The sequence below is a fragment of the Centruroides vittatus genome, unplaced genomic scaffold (genome assembly GCF_030686945.1).
Source record: "Centruroides vittatus isolate TY-2023 unplaced genomic scaffold, ASM3068694v2 contig_2771, whole genome shotgun sequence".
Lineage (NCBI taxonomy): Eukaryota > Metazoa > Arthropoda > Arachnida > Scorpiones > Buthidae > Centruroides > Centruroides vittatus.
In genome coordinates, this window is record NW_027121760.1 from 31,060 (window position 1) to 52,778 (window position 21,719).

Sequence of the window (21,719 nt, forward strand, 5' to 3'; positions counted from 1 at the left end):
TATTATTATTAAAATATATTATTAAAATTTTAATAAAATATATAATATTAAAATTAATATAATAATTATATTGTTAAAAGTAAAATATTTGTATTTATTAAATACCTAAAATAAAATTATCAATATTTCTGATACAGAAGAATTTCATATCGTAATCACTTCTAAAAACATTCTAGAAACAATGGCAACTAAAGTTTAAAGTACCGTCTCAACGCATGGGCAGGATGGGCAGTTGCTCAGCGGCCTCCATCCTATTATGGACAGAGCAGAATTTAACACTAATTTTCCGATCACCTGCCTGTTATGTAGGCAGTCCCAGGGTCCTATAATGCTGTTACAACAGCCCTGTTATCGCAATTTTCTATGAATAGTCTGCAGGTTATCTATGTTTAACAGTCAGTTTGAAAGTAGGTACTGTACAACTTTTCCGCTTTTAAATTGAATAAAATTGCAGTTTTGAATGAGGAGTTTTGACCCGCCCTAGACAACCAAACAAGTTAAACCAACCACATCTCTGTGACTTTTGGCGAGATATTCGCATTCAAAGTTTTTGGTGTTGGGCTGCATGCAATAGACTTAAGACAGCGCGCAGCGTGACTCCCTCCGATCATACCCCAGTGTAATGGCGTTTATCGTGTTTTATAAGTTTTTAGTCGTCTCTAGTAAAATGGAAAACAGTTGATTTTTAGCATTGTTTTGAGAAATAGTTCCAGATTTTTTCATATTTAAATTTTATCACATTTTTGAGAGTATTCAAAATTTTAGATAGGTCTATTTCAGGAAACTAAAACTCGCGAATAATCACATGTAGACCTTCGGTTCCTTTGACTTTTTACTCCTATGGCATGGTCTATATCTCTCATAAGTTCTCAACCACTTCATTCATGCTGCATTTATACCAAAGCAACTGTATTTTGTAATTGTATTGCAAATTAAACTATTAAAACCGCGCTGCTGCTGTTAAGCAAATAAAGCCCAAACTACAGAACGTTTCTACTTTTGGAAACAGAAGTGAAAGTAAAATAAAATTTAATGCCCTTTCTAATCACAAGAAAGTAGAAATTTAGAAATCGTCGATATTTCATAAAATATTTTGTTCGATTAAATTATGGGCAGTGATGCTTTCCAGCATCGTGTAGCGGAGCAAAGGTGAATTACAGTAAAATACGTAAATTCTTTTCTCGGCATAAACTATTTCAAATATAATGGAACTCACAATAAGTGTTTAATTATATTTGAAACATTGTAATTGCAACTTTGAAAACGCCGTTTTTATTCAATATTTATGCACATTTTATCACACTTTAAAGATCATTTGGGCTTTCAGCGCGTAGCTTCTCGAGTTGTGCCAAAAACGTTGAATTTTTTTTCGAAAACAACGTGTTCAAGTGGCTGAGTAAATGTTTTCTCCAGGCGACTCGTTCTTAAAACATATCATTACGGGTGATGAAACATGGATCAACGCTTTCGACACCGAAACAGTTCAACAATCGAGTGAATGGCATTCAAAATGTGAAACAAGATCGAAAGACCACGTCAAAGTCAGTCAAAAATCAAGATCGTGTTGAGTGTTTTCTTCGACTGTCGTGGTGTTGTGCATCGCGAATTCCTCCCGAAGACTGAAGTCTTAACCGTTCAAACATCCGGCCGTCGCCTTGTTTATACTAGGTCTTGAAAGCATAACAAGTAGCGATACTTCCATATAAACAGTTTCTTATTGTACACTAGACACTCGCACATAAATTATTTTTAGTTGGTCGGCAATGTATCATATCTCTGACATAATGTATTATTTCTGTGAGAAATTGATATTCGATGTACACCATTTCGTTCACTACGCGTTTTAGAAACTTAAGTATGACATATATTGAAGATGTTCTGTATTTAATAATAACGGATGAAATTTGATCCAGTAATCTAGTGTCTTATATCAGTAGTCACCAGTGGCGTGCCGTGACATTCGATGATAGGGAAGCTATGTTTCTGTAAGAAGCCGACTTACAGGGGCAACCAATTAATTGCGCGTCAGGGCCCGTTCGTATTCGTTTGTTCGATAAGCTAGTAAAAACCGCATACTTCTTTAAATGTATTTTTAATAGATTATCCGACGTACTTAATAAATAAGAAAGTTCAATATAATTACCTCCGTTATTAGATTCAATAAATTCCCTATGTCCTCTAAATGCCAATTCTTGCTTTGAGAAAAAACATATAACATCTATTAATTTAGATATACCTATTAATCGTAATTATTTTGTTATAATTTTCAATATTTATTTTATATTGTCTACCAATGTTAAATTCCATTTCGCTTTGATTTCCAAATTGCTTCAATTTTACGAAAGAATCGTCATTCGTCATAAATTTTATCGTCAAAATGTCGAAATTTTTTGTTGACGTATTTATATTTAATTTAGGCATTAGTCATTCTCTTTTAATAATGTTTTCTTTTTCATTATACGGTCTTGAGCCAAAACTTTTTTAAAATAAATTTTTGAATCACTAGCCACGATATAAGGGCTAAAATTAAAATTATCAGAAAAACTTACTTGGTAAAACAAAATGTGTTATGAATATACATGCCTAGTACAAAAAATTCTTCAATTGTATGAATATACTTTTAAAGAAACTTATAATTAAATATAACTTTGTGAAGAAACGTACATAAAAATAACAAAATATTCTTTACTTTTTAAATCTTAAAACAATCCACTTAGTGAAATAGCTCCCTACGAGTGGCTAACGAATGGAATCAGAGACGGTCCAGGTAGGTGTGTGCGTGCCAAATCCCGAGGGTGCCGATACCGGTCAATGTCAAATGCCTCTTTTGTCGCATCACTAGTATATATCAAAGGACGCTACGGGGTTGTTGTAGATTTTAAACTTTTTTTTTTTTTTGTAACTCTTTCCGCCCAGTGGGCACTAAGAGGGCCTCATATAGCAAGCCCATTATGGGTTTGGCCAGGCCCACAATGGGGCGGCCGGGTGGTGAGGGACGGGGACCGACATATCCGGACGGACCACTCCTCTTCTTGTAAAATCGATTTTAAACGTTTCTCGCCATAGCTGTAAAAATCTAAATATGTTAAGTAAAATTTCGGCTCTTTCATCAGGGTTTTATTTATGTTTCTAATTCCCCAATCGCTTAATTATTTAACTACTTAAGTAGAAATAAGTCAAAACCAGTTACTTTGTACCTGAATATTTGTAGTCTTGGGAAAACAGTGGAAAGACAAATTTTTATGACAACGGATATATAAATCGTAAATTTAAGGAAAATAAATTCTAGAGCTTTTTTTGTACCTTGTACGTCTCATTCATTAAATTTAGTTGTAAATGATGCTGCCAAAGTAACAGTTAATTTTTTAACACTGTACAGTACTAGAACTGTACACGTTTTTTCTGCATCCCCTTACAGATGGGACATACTAAATCGTAATATCACCGGTTTAACATTGAAATCCATAAGTAATATAAGATGGGAGAGCAGAATAAATGCAGAATAAATATATCAAATATTTTAATGGATTTTTTTAAAACTCCTGTCAACTATACAGAACTATCATAAAAACATGCCAGTAAACTCCTATCGGTTGGGTTAAGTTATAAATCTAGTCTAGGGTGGGCAACCTTTTTTATAACATGGGCCAGAATAAATTTTACGTTTTTTTCCGCAGGCCGTAGTAGTTAATTGATGCCTTCTTGTGACTCGTAATTTTTTTAGTCTGCAAATATGAAATAAATAAATGAAAAGTTAATTACTACATTTATTTCTCTTATCGTTTTCGAAAATTACAAAGAATTGGAAAAATAACTATTAATTAGTTATTTTTCCAATTTAATAATCTATTAAAGATCTCGTGGTCCGGATAGAAACTTTTCGCGAGCCGTAGCTGGCCCGCAGGGTTGCCCGCCGTTGATCTAGTCTGCTCATGATTCACATAATCGGGCAAGGGCAGCCGAATATCTAGCAGGCAGGCGGCTAACAGCCCACAACCGGTCCGGGATATAAAATTAGAAGCTTTATGTGTGAAGCATCCACCAGCTAAACCGGGTGATGTTGGTGCTCTGTAGACCGCATGTGCCAATGCCTATATAATCTGGCTGATTGGAAACTGACCCGGTTTCGACATTCCTTCCGCCACTGAATTATTCGAATATACAATAGCAATCTTATCGTTTTTTTCACATGTAGTATAGAAATTTGTAAAAGATACATAATGCAGTTATAATAAAATATTAATTTTAATTAATTCAAAGTACGTTAAAATATGAAAATTTATATTTTATAAACTACAAGGGAAGGTCATTGGAAGGTGGAATCGGCGCTTCCATCGCTTCCAATGACGGCACGCCACTGCTAATACTAAACAATTAAAACTATCGCCCTCGCAAGCACCGTCGTCGTTGAACCAAGCTTGGAAATCTTTGTCAGAGTCAATCACTGGATTTTATAGTCATTCTAATGCGTTTAATTAACTATTATTTTGCATAATAGGATTTTTCAGCTATTTTTTAGCTGGTAAAACTGACTAAGAGAAGGAAATTTGATTTATTTTTAACGCTAACACGGATTATACACTATAACAATATCCTAAAACTTGCAAAACAGACAAGAAGATTGTTAAGGTAAAACAAAAGGGGATATAAATCATGAAATAAGTAAAGGAAATTTATTTATATATTCTAAACATAAAAATGGAAAAACTGAAATAAAGAAATGTCTTTATTAAATTACTATTATGTCATAGAAATTACGAATTAATATTTTAAAGAATTATTAACATGAAGAAGTAAATACCTAACAGTATTCTCATAGTTTCTTACACCTACAATTGCTTTAGTGATGTGTATATAAGATGTGTCTAAGTTTAAAAATTCGAAACTCTCAATAGTATATTTAGCAAACGAAGCAAACAATGTCAAAGACATTAAGAATTTTGCATGATACGTTTAATTAGTTACTGATTTATACCAGTAAATGTAAGTCTCCTTTTCTCCAGGAATCACTTTGTCGGGTGCTGAAAAATTTAAAAAATAAATTAGATAATTATATAAATAATCAAATCATTGTCGAATGTGGACTTTAATTCTATAAATCCTATATTAGAAACGCAATACGAGAGTAGTAATTGTACATATAAATAAATAAAATAATATCCTTAACTACTGTATTCCACAATTCGCTTCCGGAATTATGAAAGAGGAACTTTATTAATTGCACTTTATAAAAATTAATCATCTATAAATAGTTATTGGAGACTGCTTTAGCAACTTCCAATCGTCAACAAGAAAGAATATGTACAAAAAAGTATGGCAAAAATTAATTAAAATTTGTTTAAAGAATGGAGGGGGCTTTTGTGGCCGTTCTGAACGTTCTTTGCTAAATGTATTGAGATTTAGATCAATTGGAATAAGTAGGCAAATATTGAAATATATAGAAATGTATATCAAAGCACGAACATACTTACGTTGCTGTAAAGTTGTTTCATTTTCTGAATCTTTAAACAATTGCCAATAATTCATTTCTTCCGGATGATTAACTAACCCAAATAGGTAATAAACGTATTTACCCCATGGATAATCGACGTATTTGAATCTGGAAGACATTATAAATACTTTTAAATACGAAACTTGCATAAATTTCATTAATTATTACAAAAAACTTGTAGCAATCTGTAAGATAAACCAGAGTTCTGAGTGATTTTATGCCAACTGATGTTACATGATTACTAGTTCTAAGGTAATTTATAGTTATTTATTCTATCACATGAATTAATTATTTGTTTCTCATTTAACTATAATATATGTTACATCTAAACGTTATATTTTTTTAATACGGATAAAAACTAGCATTAATCGAAGAGAAAAAGTGTAGAATACCCGATACAATATGCCTACATTTAATTATATGTATACAAAACAAATGGCCCAGATAGAGAGGAATCAGAAAGGATTCCCGGACAAAAGAGGCCCCGAAATTTAGTTCTCAGTGTAAAAAAAAAAGGATACAAAGTGATTAGAAAAAGTCCGTCTTTGAATGGCCCAGTCCTGTTTTATCTTACTCAGACTATAAACACATTTTAATAAAAGCTTTATCATTGATAATAATCATTTTTATCTGTGATTTAATAACACATTATTTTACATACAAAATTATACTCTAACTAGCAGATAGGCCCGGCGTTGCTCGGGAAAAAGTAACGATAGCGAAGAATAAGATTATTACGTTATAGTCAGCCTTACCCGTTTTCACAGAATGCAAGAATTGGGTCCTCCTGTTTTCAGACTAATTAAAGAATTTTTAGATTGGTCTAAAAATATGTTCGATTTTCTGCTAAAACGAAAAAACTGCATCTGCGACTTGCATGTCACTTTCTCTTAACACTTTTATTGTTACGTATCACTTCCATTGTTACTTAACACTCCCATTGTTAATGGAAGTGTTACGCTTTAATCCTGTCCCTCTCCCCCGTGGAGAGGAATTTCGAAAAATCCCTTCTTAGTGTGCGTTTTTGTGACGTACCCTAACTGTGTACCAAATTTCAACTTTCAACTCCTAACTGTTTGGGCACTGCGCTGATTATTATTATTATTATTATTATTATCAACTCGTCTCGATTATATATATAGATTGGGTTCATAATTAATTATTGCATCAGACAACAATTGAAACACTATGAAAGATTTTCGTAAAAATTACCTAAATTTATCATCCAATTGTGCAGCTGATTGCATGACTTCAAAAAACGTCGAATTAATGGCTATATTAAGAGAAAGACTAAAACTAATATCTTTGTTCTCTCCAACGAAGATATAATAATTTACACGATGTTTTCCAATTCTTCTAGATTCAATTTCTTCTTCAATTGTTAAGTTATCTGCAATTGATTAAGAATAAAGTTACCGATTTGATTTCAAAACTATGTAAAGTGAAAGAAATAAAAATACAAACGTGTTTGGGTTATACTGCAATTGAGACTCCCCAAATTAACAAATGTATTTCCATTCAGTATTGGAAGTATCAAATAAGCTGATAAAACATCTCCGAAGGAACCATCATTTTTTTGATGCGACAGAAGGTAATTAATAGCAGCCGTTACATTCCATTCTTTGTCCTTGGTTACGTGGTTATCAATAGAGAATAAAGCCTGTTTTGTATCACATCAATATCAGTAACAATTGATAAATATAGAAATAATACCGCTTTTACGAACGATAAATTTTCTGTTGTATCATTAATACAACGAAGGGGGTTAGTATTTGGATTTTTGTTGTATCATTAATACAACGAAGGAAATTTCTCTTGCATCACTAATACAACGAAGGGAATTTCTGTTGTATCATTAATACAACGAAGAGAATTTCTGTTGTATCATTAATACAACGAAGGGAATTTCTCTTGCATCACTAATACAACGAATTGAATTTCTGTTGTATCATTAATACAACGAAGGGAATTTCTGTTGTACGTTACATAATTTTGGGGGTGAGTATGTGCTGAGCGTTACGGGGAGTGGGATAATACAGTAAGTTGAAAACTATAATAAAAGCATCAGGTAATTTATGGACAATATTCTAAAAGAAGATAGACTGAGAGGATATAAGATTGAGAGATGAAGATAGGTTAAACAAAAAGTGCTTGTTACGGTTGTATAACCCCGAAGATAGAAGAAAAGATGTATTTAGTCGGTATAAATATATGAGAAATATGACTCTCTTCGTAACAATGTTTTATTATCGTAAAAGCGGAGATTCTTATAATAATTTTATCTTAACAAGAACTTACATGAAGGAAAAGGGCTGTTGTATATTTATTACCGAAAGAACCGTCTTCGTTTTGCAATTTTGATAAGTTTCTCATCGCTTTATTAAAATCTAAAAACTTGTATTTACGAAGTGATGGAAATTGCTTCATGCGATTTTTAAGACAGGAAAATACCATCACAGCATATGTTTGAGAATCTAAATAAAAGTTAAGAAGTGAATTACTTATTTGTAAATTATAGTTTAAATATATCATGAAAAGTGACGGAGTAAATATAAGATAATTATAAGAGTTATATTTACATTTATGTGGAGAATTACATAAAAACATTGTGGATCTCTTTATTAATGGGACTCTCCAACGTAAAAGAAGAGAAGAAACAAAGGTTAGAGAAGAGTTTAGGGAATAAAAGAAGACTAAATTATTCTGACAAGATTTACTAAAGTTATTAATATATAAGTTACTATTAATATGAAGAAAAGGTGTATATAACGTGAATAGGCTTCAAAATGTATTAAAATTAATAAAAACAAACATTAACCATTCTAGTAATTTTTTGAGAAAATTGAGAAAGCATAGATGAAGAAGGAATAGTTTTATGCCCTTTTTAAATACACGAAAAAAGGAACACAAATTCATTTTAATTAATGTGAACTTTGTACTAGCTTTGTAAACAATACTATTAATAAGTATTATTTAAAATTATTTAATAATTAATCGTACAACCGAAAACGTCGTATTTTAAAATATTTCATGCAAATTAATAGTGTTTTTTCTTAACTTTTTTTTATTTCAAAGCACTAAAAAGGCATTTTTCCCATAGATATTGTGGATCCAGCCGAATCCACAATAGTGTCATCCGAGTGGTAAGGGAGGAGCCGATAGAATTTGCGCTATAAACTACAGCTCCGGTTTAATCCCGGCCATGCAGAGCGGTATTCTTCTTAAAATTTAAAGCATTTAAAAATGTAATTCATAACTATTATTTTACTTTAAATATACTCTAAACAGATAAATGATATATTAATTACCTATCCAGTGAGGAAAGCTTTTTTTATGCAAGGTCTCTTCTAGTTTTTTCATTTCATTCGGTGGAATGGTTTGATTAGAATTGCATATTGCCAACGCGATTGCAGGATTCATCGATTCGTGCTCTTCAATTCTTTCTTTCAATAAACCCACTAAATCGAATTCTTGAAAATTTTTCGGATTAGAACAAATAGCAAGTAACGAATTAACGAAAGATGCGATTTCATAACTCTTGATGTCTTTCATGTCGTTCCTAAAAACAATAATTTTTTTCTTAGATATAAAATTATATAATTCAACAAATAAAAACGTTTTTCGTATATTATTACATCAGCAACATTTGAGAAAGTTGAAGTTTCAGTTGCGTAAACATTAATTGATACGTTACATTAGCAGAATATACGTCGAGTTCTTCGGAAAGACGAAGTGCCACAATGGCCCGACTCGTATCTTTACCCCAACCCCCGTCTAATTTTCTTTGTTTTCTCAACCACGAAAGGGCTTTATCCTTACTTTCTCTTACTCCAGGTAAATCTTCGACTCTATAACCTTCTCTCACTAAAATACAATTTAAAATATCATTAACTAAATAACATCAATTAATAATTAATACTTGTATTCGGACTTACAGCAATTTGTTTCGTCTGAGTTATCCGTGCAGTCCTTATATCCATCGCATGCCCATTTAAATGGTATGCATTTTCCGTTGTTTTTGCAATAGGTTTGATCTTCAGCGCATCTGGGGTAACCTGCGAACGAATTAAAGATATAAAAATAAAATCTTTTGAAATTTAATAATTCATTTAATAATTCGTCTCGGGTTCTAGCATGATCGCGTGGAGTTTTCTGCGTTTAATTCGGGTTTCTAAAACCTAAATAGGAGTCAGTTTCCTTTAGAAACTCTTCCCAACAGGCCCATCTTGGCAGACTATCCTTGTGTCGTGTTGCTTTATACCATTATACCTCCAATACTGTGCAAAATACCTTAAATTCTCATTTATATTCGACTTAAATACGATAGACGAAATTGATTTTTAATGAATTTTAAATCGTAAAACAGCGGTTTGTTTGCTTGCGGTTATGTAATCGCATTACCGGTAATCGGATAAAATAGTGAATTAGTAAATATACCGGTAAAATGATATTTTTTACAGGTAAATTTTGTAAAAATAGTAAACACGTGATAATTTTTTTTATAGCTTAATATTTGTATTTTTCTTTATTAAACACAGAAGCGACTAACGTTTTATTTAAGTGCTCTTTATCAGAAAGTGCTGATTATTGATAAAATCGAGCTTTCTTTTAACATTTGCTTTTATAATTTAAAGTAATTTGGCAGCCTTAATCAAACTTAAATCCCGGTTATGCCACGATTTCAGAAATACTCCATGCATTTTTCACGACTAAATATTACTTAATTTTAAAACACAAAAGAAACTTTAATAACAATAGAAACATACGTAAATCACAGTGTCTTCTGTCACTATAATCACTGCAACGACTGTTATAACGGTTATAATTGCACCAATTACTTTTACTGATGCATGCTTCATCATTACATTCAAATTGGTCGTTTCGACATCTTCCTGTAAATTTATATAAAGTAAGTAATAAAGAAATATTATTGTAATACTTTGAACACTGTACTTACTTTCAAATGGAACTGCATATGTTTTACTAAACACAAAAATCAATGCGTAAAATAATATTAAACTCTTCATCTTCGTTGCCAATTACGAAGTAAAATGGCTGAAAACGAAACTAAAACTTATTTTACGTAATATCGCGACAGTATTGATCAAGTAAATAGAATACGAAGCGCACAACGCTTCTTCTAATCAATAATCTAATCAATGTGAATTTTGAAAAGAGAGTAAAAATTCACTTTAAATACATCACGCGTTTTTTTTTTCTTTTTTTAAGAGAAGTCACTAAAATACCACGCTATAAGCAAAAGTATAAACCGAATTGTAGACAAAAAATCACAGGACTACTTACTGATTGCACTCTTGAATTTGCTATTGCTTCAGCCTGTTTCGGTCGCGTAGTAGTACAGTACATACATTGTATACGGTTGATGTATGCAAAATGAGTCGAGTGGCCTGCATACGACGTCACTAGTCAAGGCCTAGGCCTTTACTAGTGACGTCGCAGTGATGTCAGACGAGTTACGTCATCTACTCCGGCAGAGTCTACCACATGTATTAGTCGGCACCAAAATCTAACGGTCAGTAATTGGCGCTCTTTTTCTCGAGGAAAAGCGGCGGTCTTCCATCCGCTGACCTTTGCCTTAAAGGTAATTTATTATATTTTAGTAATTACATAATGTTGCTTTTCGATACATTAACACGCGATTCGTCCTTATGGAAACGCTTAACAACATTATATTTAAATTTATCGTTTGAAATAATGGACTCTATATTTGTATAATTTTTTTTTACACTTTCTGCCTTGTGGACAGTAGGAGAGATATCTTTCACGTGCTCGCATACCCACATGAGTTTAGCCAGACCCGCAATAGGGAGTCGGGTGGTAAGAGATGATGCCTGCCCGACGTATCTTCAATGGACCACCCTCTGAAAAATTCTCAGGGGTTTTCGATAAGGTAAACGTAAGATATGTGACGAATTCCATATAAAGTCTTTCCTGTTTGGAAATTAAATGTTTTATTAAGAACAATAGATGTAACAGGTATTAGATTATACGGATGAGAACTTCAATCGAATATTGGCAAAGGAAATGAAGTCCGGTTCGAAATACAAACGGCGAGAAATTATTGCGAATGTCGTAACAAAGAAAAACCAGGAATAAAACATGCAAAAATAACAGAAAATGCATACAGTTTAAATGGGCATGCAATGGTTATAAGCAGGCTGTGGAGTTGGAGTCGGAGTCAGAGTCGTAGAGTTTTGGTATTTTAGCCGGAGTCGGAGTCGGAGTCGTCAAAAATCCCCCGACTCGGACTCCTATTTACTTTCCCAACTTGTTATGTATATAAAAAACGAAAAAGTATTTGAATCGTGTCACATTTGACTCTTCGAGTTTTTTTTTTTTTTACAAATCTATACGTTTGGAGATCTCTCGAACCCAAAAAATGTCAAATAAAGGGAAAAATTCGCGGTCCACGCGCGAATGTTGGCGTCTATTTTGTTTAATTTCTTTATTCTGTTCTGAACTATTAAACAATATCTCAGAATGAGTAAAGTTTAAGAAACAAAATTTGGCACAGTAGCGTGTGTATAAAGGGCATTAATGCTATTAAATTTTGGTTCTTTATTAAAGGTCGACAGGGTAGAGACATAGAAGGGGTCATGTGTCATATCTCCAGTGTGGTCGGACTTAATGAATATTTTACTCGTTATTAGCATTCACAATCTTATAATATAATCGAGATGGGTTAATAATAATAATAATAATAATATATATTGCAATAATAATAATGATAAGCTTAGAGTTCAAACGGTTAAGAGTTGAAATTTGGTACACAGTTAGGATAATCATAAGAATGTACACTAAGAAGGGATTTTTCGAAATTCCTCTCGCGGGGGGAGAGGGTTAAGGATTACCCCGAAGAACTCCGTTTCTACCGTACTACTTTAGATGCGATATTTTGCGTTTTCGTGAAAAATCGAACATACTTTTAGATCTATCTAAAAATTCTCTAATTAGTCTCGGAAGAGAGAGGACCTAATTCTTGCACCCAGTGAAAACGGGTAAAATCGGCTATAATCTAAATATCTTAATCTTCGTTATCGTTACTTTTTGCGCGAGCAACATCTGGCTCGTCCGCTAGTTTTTTATTTTTATTTTTTTTATAAAACTCGTCTCTACCCTCAAAATTAAGCTTGAGTTCCAATATGAGTACATACAGAAAAGGAAATCTTACAAAATTTGAAGATGATATTTATTATGCACTGGAAAAAATAAATCACATTGACTACTCTTCGAGTTTGGATGTTAAAACGGCAATACTGCACTATCCAGACATTATCCAAAATACAACATTGATTGTCACAGCATTGTCACCAAACAAGTTTCGGTAGAGCGTTTATTTTCCGCTCTTAAAATTATTAAATATGATTTAAGAGCGTCAGTGAATGCTGACTTAATAGAAGTGATTTTTTTTGTAAGGAGTAATTCAGTTTATAACAGAGATGAAAAATAATAAATTAATCAACGTGGCAAAATAAGCAACCTCTTTTTTTTTACCATTCTTGACTTAGTTTAATGTATCTGTATACTTATATATTACCAAATATACTCGTATATTATGTACTGTACAACATTTTTATTAAACTACTTTGTTTGTTTAAGAATGTGTTTACTATTTTTATTCATACACGCTTACCAAATACCAATGCCATCATCAAACAAGTCAATAGATGCGAACTTACATATTCAGTAGATGTGTCAAATTTTAATGTTTAATTAATTTTTTAAAATCGTTTTATTTTGTATTTTTTAAAAAAGTAATCGGAATCGTCGTCATTATTACTTTCCCGGCTGTTATACAGTATAGGCCTACAACAAAGGAAAAGAACTCCTGCGTTAAACCATCCGACTCCGATTTAAAATCGTGCCTCCCACACATTCTAACATTCGTACATACAGGAAAAAAACCGAATCTTTTGCATATCTCGACATTTCGAGGCGCCCCGAGTTCAAAAATGCAAAAATTTGGGGAGGGATCATTTTCTGAACGATCGCTACACTTTTCCTCTGTTATATATAACAACAGAAAAGTAAAAATTATCGTATTGACTCATTACTTAGAGGCATATTTTAGCTTTGAAATGAAAAAGTTTCTACGTTCTATCTTTATTAGAACTATATTTATTGGTGCTAATATTCTGAGGTCACGTGATGACGTCAGAATTTTCGGGCCTACTTTGTTAATAAGTCCGTCCCTGGTCGGTGTCGGAGTCGTGTAAAAATCTACCGACTCCACAGCCCTGGTTATGAGGACTGCACAGATAACCCCGACGAGACAAATTGTTGTAAGTCTAAAATTATTTAATTATATTTTTAATTGAATTTTAGTGAAAGAAGGTTATAGAATCGAAGAGTCATCTGGAATAAGATAAAGTGAGAAAAAACACTTTCGTGGTTGAGGGGGAGGGAATAGATAGGAGTTGGGACAATATCCGTTAAGGCGTCAGCCTACCCTTATAGTTTTTCGCGGAAATTCTGTGCCAGATATTTCGGTCCCATCCCTCACCACTCGGATGCCGCCATTTTATATCTAGTGAAACTCACGATATATATGGAAAAATGGCCCTTAGTACTCTCAGAAAATAAAAAGTTATAATAAAAGCTTTTAATTTGCGTGCAATATTTTATAATACCATTTTTTTTTTTTTTTTGTTGTACGATGATTATTAAATAATTGTGAATAATATACAGTATTTTAATATATTTTGAAGCTTATTTATATTTATTGCAATGATGGAATTTATATTATTATAGTGATGCACCTGCTCTTCATATTAATAGTAACTTATATATCAATAACTTTATATCTTAGAAAATGTGTTAAATTTTTATAATTGAAACTAGATAAATTGTCAGAATAAGTTAGTCTTATATCACGTTGGAGAGTCTCGTTAATAAAGACAAGCGTATTTTAGGAATTCTCCACATAAATATGAATGTAAATATTTATATAGTTTTCGAGATACAGCGGGTCATGATGACGATGTCCAATGGGCAATATTGTTACAGAGCTGCCTACGACTGAATATGGAAAGACGTATTGAAAAGCAATAACAAAAAACGTTGTCATTACGGTTATTCCTCCCCCTCTAAACTGGCAAACTGGGATTCTAAAATAACCTGGAGACGTCTCTTACTGAAAGTTTTGAGCGAAATAAAATGGGAACTATTGCATTTTTTCCCTTGTTTTAAGACGTTGGGATCAATAAATGTTTATCTTTAAAATGATAGTTTAAATAGAATAATTACCAGAAAAAGTGGGTTCGAATTTGCAACTTTAATCTTCGAATATTTGAAAATATTTTACTTTACATTGTTTGCTCATTTCGAGGAGTTTTATCACCCATTTCTAGGAAGATCACTTTTTTTTTTTTTTTTTTTTTTTTTTTTTTTTGCAACACCCTGTGTACACACAGCCCTTTTGTTTTATGTAAGTTCTCGTTAAGATAAAATTATACAATGATCTCCTTTCACGAAAAGAGTCACATTTCTCATATTTTTATTGTAATAAGTTGAGATAATGAACCCAGAAACAATAATCTGGCAGACAAAATATATCTTTTTTCTCTCTTTCAAGTTATACAACACGAATTCCTAAGAAACACTTCCTATCTAACCAATCTTCATATATCGCCCGAGTCTTCTCAGTCTATCTTCTTTTAGGATATCGTCCATTATTATTTAATCTTGGGATAATTGTTTTCACTTTGAATCAATGACCTTCCAAATATAATTAATTACATGTGATGTGCTACGTGTAATTATCAATTATTCGTAGCAGATCACGTATCCGAGGTTTACTTATATCCTCTCCTGAAATATCTAAAGAAGACTTTGACTTAGGAGAGAGGAAAAAAGATAGAAAATAATATATTCGATAAGTATAAAATGGAGAAGAATAAGTTTAATACATGCTAAAGCTAAACAAAATTAAAATTAGATTTATTTACTTTATATGTTTATTGTTCAATAAATAAATATGATATTTATTATTTATTTTTATCCTATTTATAGACAATAAACAACGGTAAACGTTGACCTTCAGTCAGTGAACTTTTGATGAGATATTATAGCACGATAAAAGGGATTAAATAAAAAAGACTTGTTCAGCAAGTCTTCTCGTAGCTTCCTCTTATGAACTGGTCTTAGTTAAAAAATCATCTTAAACATGGAGTTAAATTTTGAAGGGAAACGTGCTTTAGTTACGGGAGCGAGTAGAGGTAATTATTTATTATATTTTAAAATACTGGTAATTTTAATTAAAGTACCCCTATTCAAGCTTTCTAGAGAGATATTTAACAGTCTAAATGTAAACAAATCTGATATGGTGACATTTCGGACGTGCGAAAAGCATATCCGTAAAGTAATTAATACCGAAATTTGCTAGTATGGCACTTTTAGCGCTGCAAGCAACGTAAAAGTAGTTTCATTTGTGGAAACACTTAAAAAGTGAAGTGGCTTAACGAGAGCGTTGTATACGAGAAGCATCTCAGAGGATCAATTGTTAAGAGGAGGCCCATTGAACACGTTCGGGTTTTACATTTTCAGTATTCTCTGCATTCCTCAGATTTCTAGTATCAGGTGAATTGTACAAATAAAATGTTTGTTGCTTGCAGCGCCGTAAATGCCGTAATGGTAAATTTTGGTACTTTATTTTTACGGAAATGTCTTCCGTAATGTAATGAAATGTCACCATACCGATTCTGGTTGCAATTAGATCGCTAAATAAATATTTCTGTACATAGCGTTGAATAGAACAATTTTAATTACGATCACTCGGTATTTTAATTAACGGTAAAACTCAATTATTTATTATCGATAAACACTTTCTTCTGTATTAGGCATCGGAAGAGGAATTGCAATAAAGTTGAATGAACTTGGAGTGAATGTTGTAGCTGTAAGCAAATCACAATCTAATCTGGAAGCATTAAAGCGTGAGGTAAAATTTTTCTTTTAAACTATTAAGATAATAGCAAATTATTGTAGTTTAAACAAATAAATTTTAATTTTTTTTTTTTTTTTTGTTTAATGGGAGGGCTTAAGCTCTTACAGTCTTTCCCTTATATCAGCCACTGATATGGTGTTTTTAAAGTCAAAATGGAGGATTATCACATTGAATCTTACTGGTTACATTACATGTTGAGCCTTGTGGTGCTTAGAGGAACAAGAGCGATTCTGATCAGAAGTTGGGGAAATGATAATTATTTTAAAATAAAGTACATGTTGATCTTGGCGAAATTCATGCTGGATATTATCTGTTCTGTTAGTTGGCTTAAACTTTAAATTTTTATAATACAATTTATTGTTATAGATTTTTAACAGATAACGTATTATATAATCCATAACAGAGATAAATATATTAAGTAATTGGTGTATCTCTAGGTTCCTTCCATAGAAATTGTTGCCGTTGATCTATCTGATTGGAATCAAACATTCAAAGTAATTTCACAACTTGGCCCTTTTCACTATTTAATAAATTCCGCTGCAAATTTAATTTTGGAACTATTGGACAATATTACAGCTGCCTCTTTTGAAAAGTAAAATATTTTATTATTTAATTTTTATTTATAAAATATATATTTAATAGATTTTAATTCAAGGATAAATATAATGTGTGTTTTCTTCGCATATTTTTAATATAAAATTTATAAATTATTTATATTAATGTTGAATTTACAATTAATGGTTGCTTCAATCTGAACTTAGATTATTCGACGTTAATGTAAAAGCTGTATTAAATGTCACACAAATAGTCGCAAATGGGATGAAAAAGTCGGGAATAGGGGGTTCGATTGTTAACATCTCCAGTGTGGTTGGTAACGTTGCCTTTCCAGAATTATCCGTATATTCATCAACCAAAGGAGCTCTTAATCAATTGACAAAAACTATGGCTGTTGAATACGGTCCACACAATGTAAGTATTTCCATAAATGGAATGAGTTAATTAAATAGGCTGGATGTGTAATAAGTCTGTTCATCGGTCATAAGTAACTACGTTTATAAATCTTGTATTATATATTCTATAGATACGTGTGAATGCTGTTGCTCCTTGTCTGATTGATACAGACATGGCTCAAGACTCCGGTCTATTAGATATCAGCAAACCTGCCATTCAGACTATACTAAATAGGATTCCTTTACAAAGATTTGGAGGTACGCTTGATAATTTTAATATATAGTGTATAAACTAGTGAATTAATTGTTAATGTCTTTCTTTCCTAGAAGTAAATGATGTAGTCGATCCAGTAATATTTTTGTTGAGCGATATGGCGAAATATATCACTGCTTCCATATTAAATATAGATGGAGGATATAGCACGTGGTAATTATTAAAATAAAAACCAAGAAGAATATTAGATTAATATATTTACAAGTTCTGTATAAGAAAACATTCAATTATATATTTTAGGATAAATAATAAAAGTTGATTTCGAGAGAATTCATTTTGATGTTGTCAGCAAGGGTTGTTGATAATCTATAATATATTTTAAATACAGTGAAATCGACTTATCGAGTTAAAGAAAATTAAAAAAAACATTTATTATTTAATTTTAAATTTATTTAATATTAAGAGTTTGATACAGAGAATTGTTTTATAACGACGATAATAATAATAATTGCTCGTTGTTTTATTTATTGTGACGTCGTCACAATTCCGGGCTGCAATTTTTCGTTACATTGTTTAGTAGTGTCTTGCAATTTTTCGTTACTTTAGTAGACTGACAGTTAAGTCTGATCCCTGTCGAGAAATGACATCTATCTCCCTACCTCCTGGATTTTGAACCACCAAAATTTAATATCATTACGCCCTCCAATAAATAAACCTTCCTGCAAAACTTTAGAAATTTTAGACAAAATGCACAGGAGTAAAGCCTCAAAATGGGTAAATAAAATCATGCCTTTCACAATCAAACATCTATTTTGTACTTCATATTTATTGAGATGCGATTTGAAAAAGTTGCAGACGTATAAATTCCCACTGTCTTTTCTTAATTAATCTCAAGACTGAAATTAGATAGATGAAAGACGAGAAAAGATATGGTAAGATTAGGGGTAGGTGGTTCTGATTATATACTAACTATATACGAACTTCTGGTGCAAAGCGAAAGTCACGTTATTTCAATTCAAACATTTTTCCCTAGAAGAAGTTAGACGAACGACTGGCATGACTCAATTGCTAACAGAAAAAGTATAATGTACAGATAAAACCCGGGCATTCAATGTCGGTTGGATGAGTAGAATGGCATTGCGAGACATGACAGTCTTCACACCACAAGTGTCCGTTGGGCGTGAAAGTCTCTTACGTCGCAACTGGAGTAAGTTCTTATCTTCCCATGACCCTGGGTGTTTACTCATCCGGCCAAACACTCTTGGTCGTATGTCAACGATCTTAGGCGCTCAACACCATGGGCAATTGTTGCACATGTTTTAGTGCAAACGATCTTGCACTAAACATTTTTTAGACAAACGCTAAGTACAGTTAGATGGTTGAATTTCAGAGGCGGTATGGCCAACAATCTACTGTTCTTAGGTATTTTGACTTCGTATCCGAGTCGTCTCAGTAAATTTTTGGATGGATCGACTCATACGTCACAGGGCCACCCATTATAGCACCGCTTAAATTTGTATTAATTGGAATGCAGAAAAACTCCTCTTAGTCTTCAGGTCGAAAAGAATTTCAAAACTATTAAATTCGAAATTTTATCTTATATATTTAATTATAAACATTTCAACTTTGCAATTTACGAAATCGTATATTATGTACGAGTAAATGCATATTTTGTATACAATTAACTATTTCTTCTTTCTAAAAGTTTATACAATGTTCAAGATATATATGAATTTATGAGAAAAACTTGTATAAATATTATTTTAAAAAATAGTTTTCAAGATTACCAACTTTGAGGAATTAAGAAATCGCATAAAGAACATTTATAAAGAAGTAGCGTGTGTAAGAATCAAGAGTGCAGCGAAGTGCAAGGAGGTGTACTTTCATTTCCAATCTAAAACAATTAAATATGAGAAGGAGAGAAAAAAGAATAGAATATAATGAATTTCTTTTAATGCACAAAACAATTTTTATCAGCATGCAAATGTACATTAATTTTTCTTAACTAATACGACATTGATTATTTTTAATAATTACTTTCCAGTTAATACATTGGGCACCAATGCACCCCCTGAAGTCACGTCCTAAGTCACGCCGGTGATACCGATATTAAAAAGAAAATTTGCTGTGTTTACATTGGATGCACGAATGAATAAATATATTTGTTCTAATTTGCTGTGATATATTCTAAATCTTTTTAAATAATTGTGTCGTTGCTACGGATAGTTGGATGCAATTTTGAAGTGCATTTGTTTTTGTCCAGTACTCCTGTTACTTGAATTAAGGTCGAGAAGACCGAATAAAATCCATTGGCTGCCTGTAAACAGTACAAAAAATTTTTTCTTCCATAAATTTCCTATAATTAAGTTATGATAACATTTGTTTTTGAGTATTTTATACATCAAGCAAAATAATATGTTACCCGAATCAAGAAATTCTTTTTTACGAAGAAAAATCCTCCTATGGATATTCCAATGGGCAATCCTCCAAATATCTTCATAAAGCAAACGACCTAACATCAAAAATTTTAATTCAAATATCAATGAAAATAAAAATTGTATGATATTATAAGAGAAGTATAATATATTATACCTTTAACTTGTATGTTAAGGTCAGAGGAGCAGAGAAATACTTTTCGACAGAGATGAAATTGTCGTATATCTGGAACAATATTATTACATTTTCATAAAAAAAATCACGAAAGGGTTTACGTTAATTTTTACTTACGGTCGATGTTAAAGTCGACAATCCCCAGCAGGCTAATAGAGTTAAACTTAATAATTGTAAGGCAATTACAGCCATAATTAGGCGAACGATAGGATTCGTCTTACAAAAAGGACTCCGTACCAAATAAAGCAGGTTTCGTATACAAAATGTATGTAAATGAGAGGTAAAAGAAGCTCCCATTTTTCGTTTACTTGTTGAAAAAATTCCCATAGTTCCATAAACTTTTCAATTAGATTTTGGAGATAATATTTTGTCGCATTATTTACGATTTGTAATTCTGAGGAGATTTTAGATAATCTTTTCGTTACGACTAATAGAGTGAGCGTGCTTATAACAAACACAGAGGATATATGAATAAATGTTACCATAAACCAAATTTGGATACCGACCAAACATCCAATGGCTCTAATTTTGTATTTATTTCCAATGTTAACGTAAGGATAACCAATCAATGGCATTAAAACGGCAAGCAAAGAGAGTATAACGACTGTGTACGAAAAGAAAATCAGTACGTATGGTTGAGCTTTATCAAGGCATTTTTCTTCACCTTCGTATCTACTTTTGAGCATGGAATAATGAAAATTAAACTTTTTTCTTTTCACGATGCTGAATTGCGAGGCAACGTACAAAGAACAAGTTAACGGCAAGAGTTTAGAATAAAAAGCGTGCTCTTCGAACACACGAAATATTCTAGCGCATGGAATATCGACCACAAAAATGATGGCAATAAATACTACAACGAGCCATGCATATATTTCAAATATTCTTTCGAAACTGGAGAAAAGAGAGGCAGATATTTTACTCTTTCTGCATTTACAAGGTTCTATAGAGTTCAATCCGAAAATTTCACTCACAGAAATAAAAGGATCGAATTGCCTAACGAGACAAATGTCATCGGGATAAGATTCCATACAATTTTCTATAGTAATATTTTACGATTAATTCGAAAAATATAATAAAAAAGTAGAATGCTTTAGGAACGACTCGAAAATGATTGAATTAAATTTTCATTTTCAACTTACCCATTCTACAAGTTCAGAACGAAAGATTTTGTGTAGTAATATAAATTAAAAGCTATTAGATCGAAAGATATTCTCAAAAAGTGTCTTCTATGTTATCTTCTACATATTGTCCTAATAAATGAAGCCCGAAACTGTTGTCTAAGGAGGTAGCATTTTTAATACCTAACCTAAGTGTAATGCTTCGTATTTTAGGTGTATGTTAAGTGTGTTTTCCTCTTCAATTTCTTACACCGTTTAGTAATTTATGAACGATTAATGGGAATAGAAATTTTGATAATGAAATCTTTCCATAATTATGTAATGTCGATGTTTAATTTTTTAATGGATTTGCTATTAAATTCTAATGAGCAGT

General features: G+C 31.9%; 2 protein-coding genes and 1 long non-coding RNA gene across 3 annotated transcripts; 1 reads left to right on the forward strand and 2 right to left on the reverse strand.

Annotated features, from left to right (window-relative positions):
- Positions 1-4,866: 4,866 nt before the first annotated feature.
- LOC136972055 (uncharacterized protein CG3556-like) lies at positions 4,867-10,852 on the reverse strand. Its single transcript, XM_067266598.1, has 11 exons — positions 10,796-10,852; positions 10,449-10,546; positions 10,258-10,383; positions 9,427-9,546; positions 9,127-9,355; positions 8,800-9,050; positions 7,790-7,965; positions 6,956-7,151; positions 6,704-6,881; positions 5,472-5,599; positions 4,867-5,021 (listed from the first exon to the last, which is right to left on the reverse strand). The coding sequence occupies exons 2-11, from the start codon at positions 10,516-10,518 to the stop codon at positions 4,954-4,956; spliced, it is 1,542 nt and encodes a 513-aa protein (XP_067122699.1). The 5' UTR covers positions 10,519-10,546; positions 10,796-10,852; the 3' UTR covers positions 4,867-4,953.
- A 4,749-nt stretch (positions 10,853-15,601) lies between these two features.
- On the forward strand, positions 15,602-17,853 carry LOC136972062 (L-xylulose reductase-like). Its single transcript, XM_067266609.1, has 6 exons — positions 15,602-15,729; positions 16,351-16,448; positions 16,892-17,046; positions 17,216-17,423; positions 17,536-17,662; positions 17,732-17,853. Exons 1-6 carry the CDS (start codon positions 15,678-15,680, stop codon positions 17,833-17,835), a joined length of 744 nt encoding a protein of 247 aa, XP_067122710.1. The 5' UTR covers positions 15,602-15,677; the 3' UTR covers positions 17,836-17,853.
- A 1,944-nt stretch (positions 17,854-19,797) lies between these two features.
- On the reverse strand, positions 19,798-20,376 carry LOC136972063 (uncharacterized). Its single transcript, XR_010880278.1, has 3 exons — positions 20,211-20,376; positions 20,041-20,130; positions 19,798-19,935 (listed from the first exon to the last, which is right to left on the reverse strand). It is a non-coding gene; the product is annotated as an uncharacterized lncRNA (long non-coding RNA).
- Positions 20,377-21,719: the final 1,343 nt, after the last annotated feature.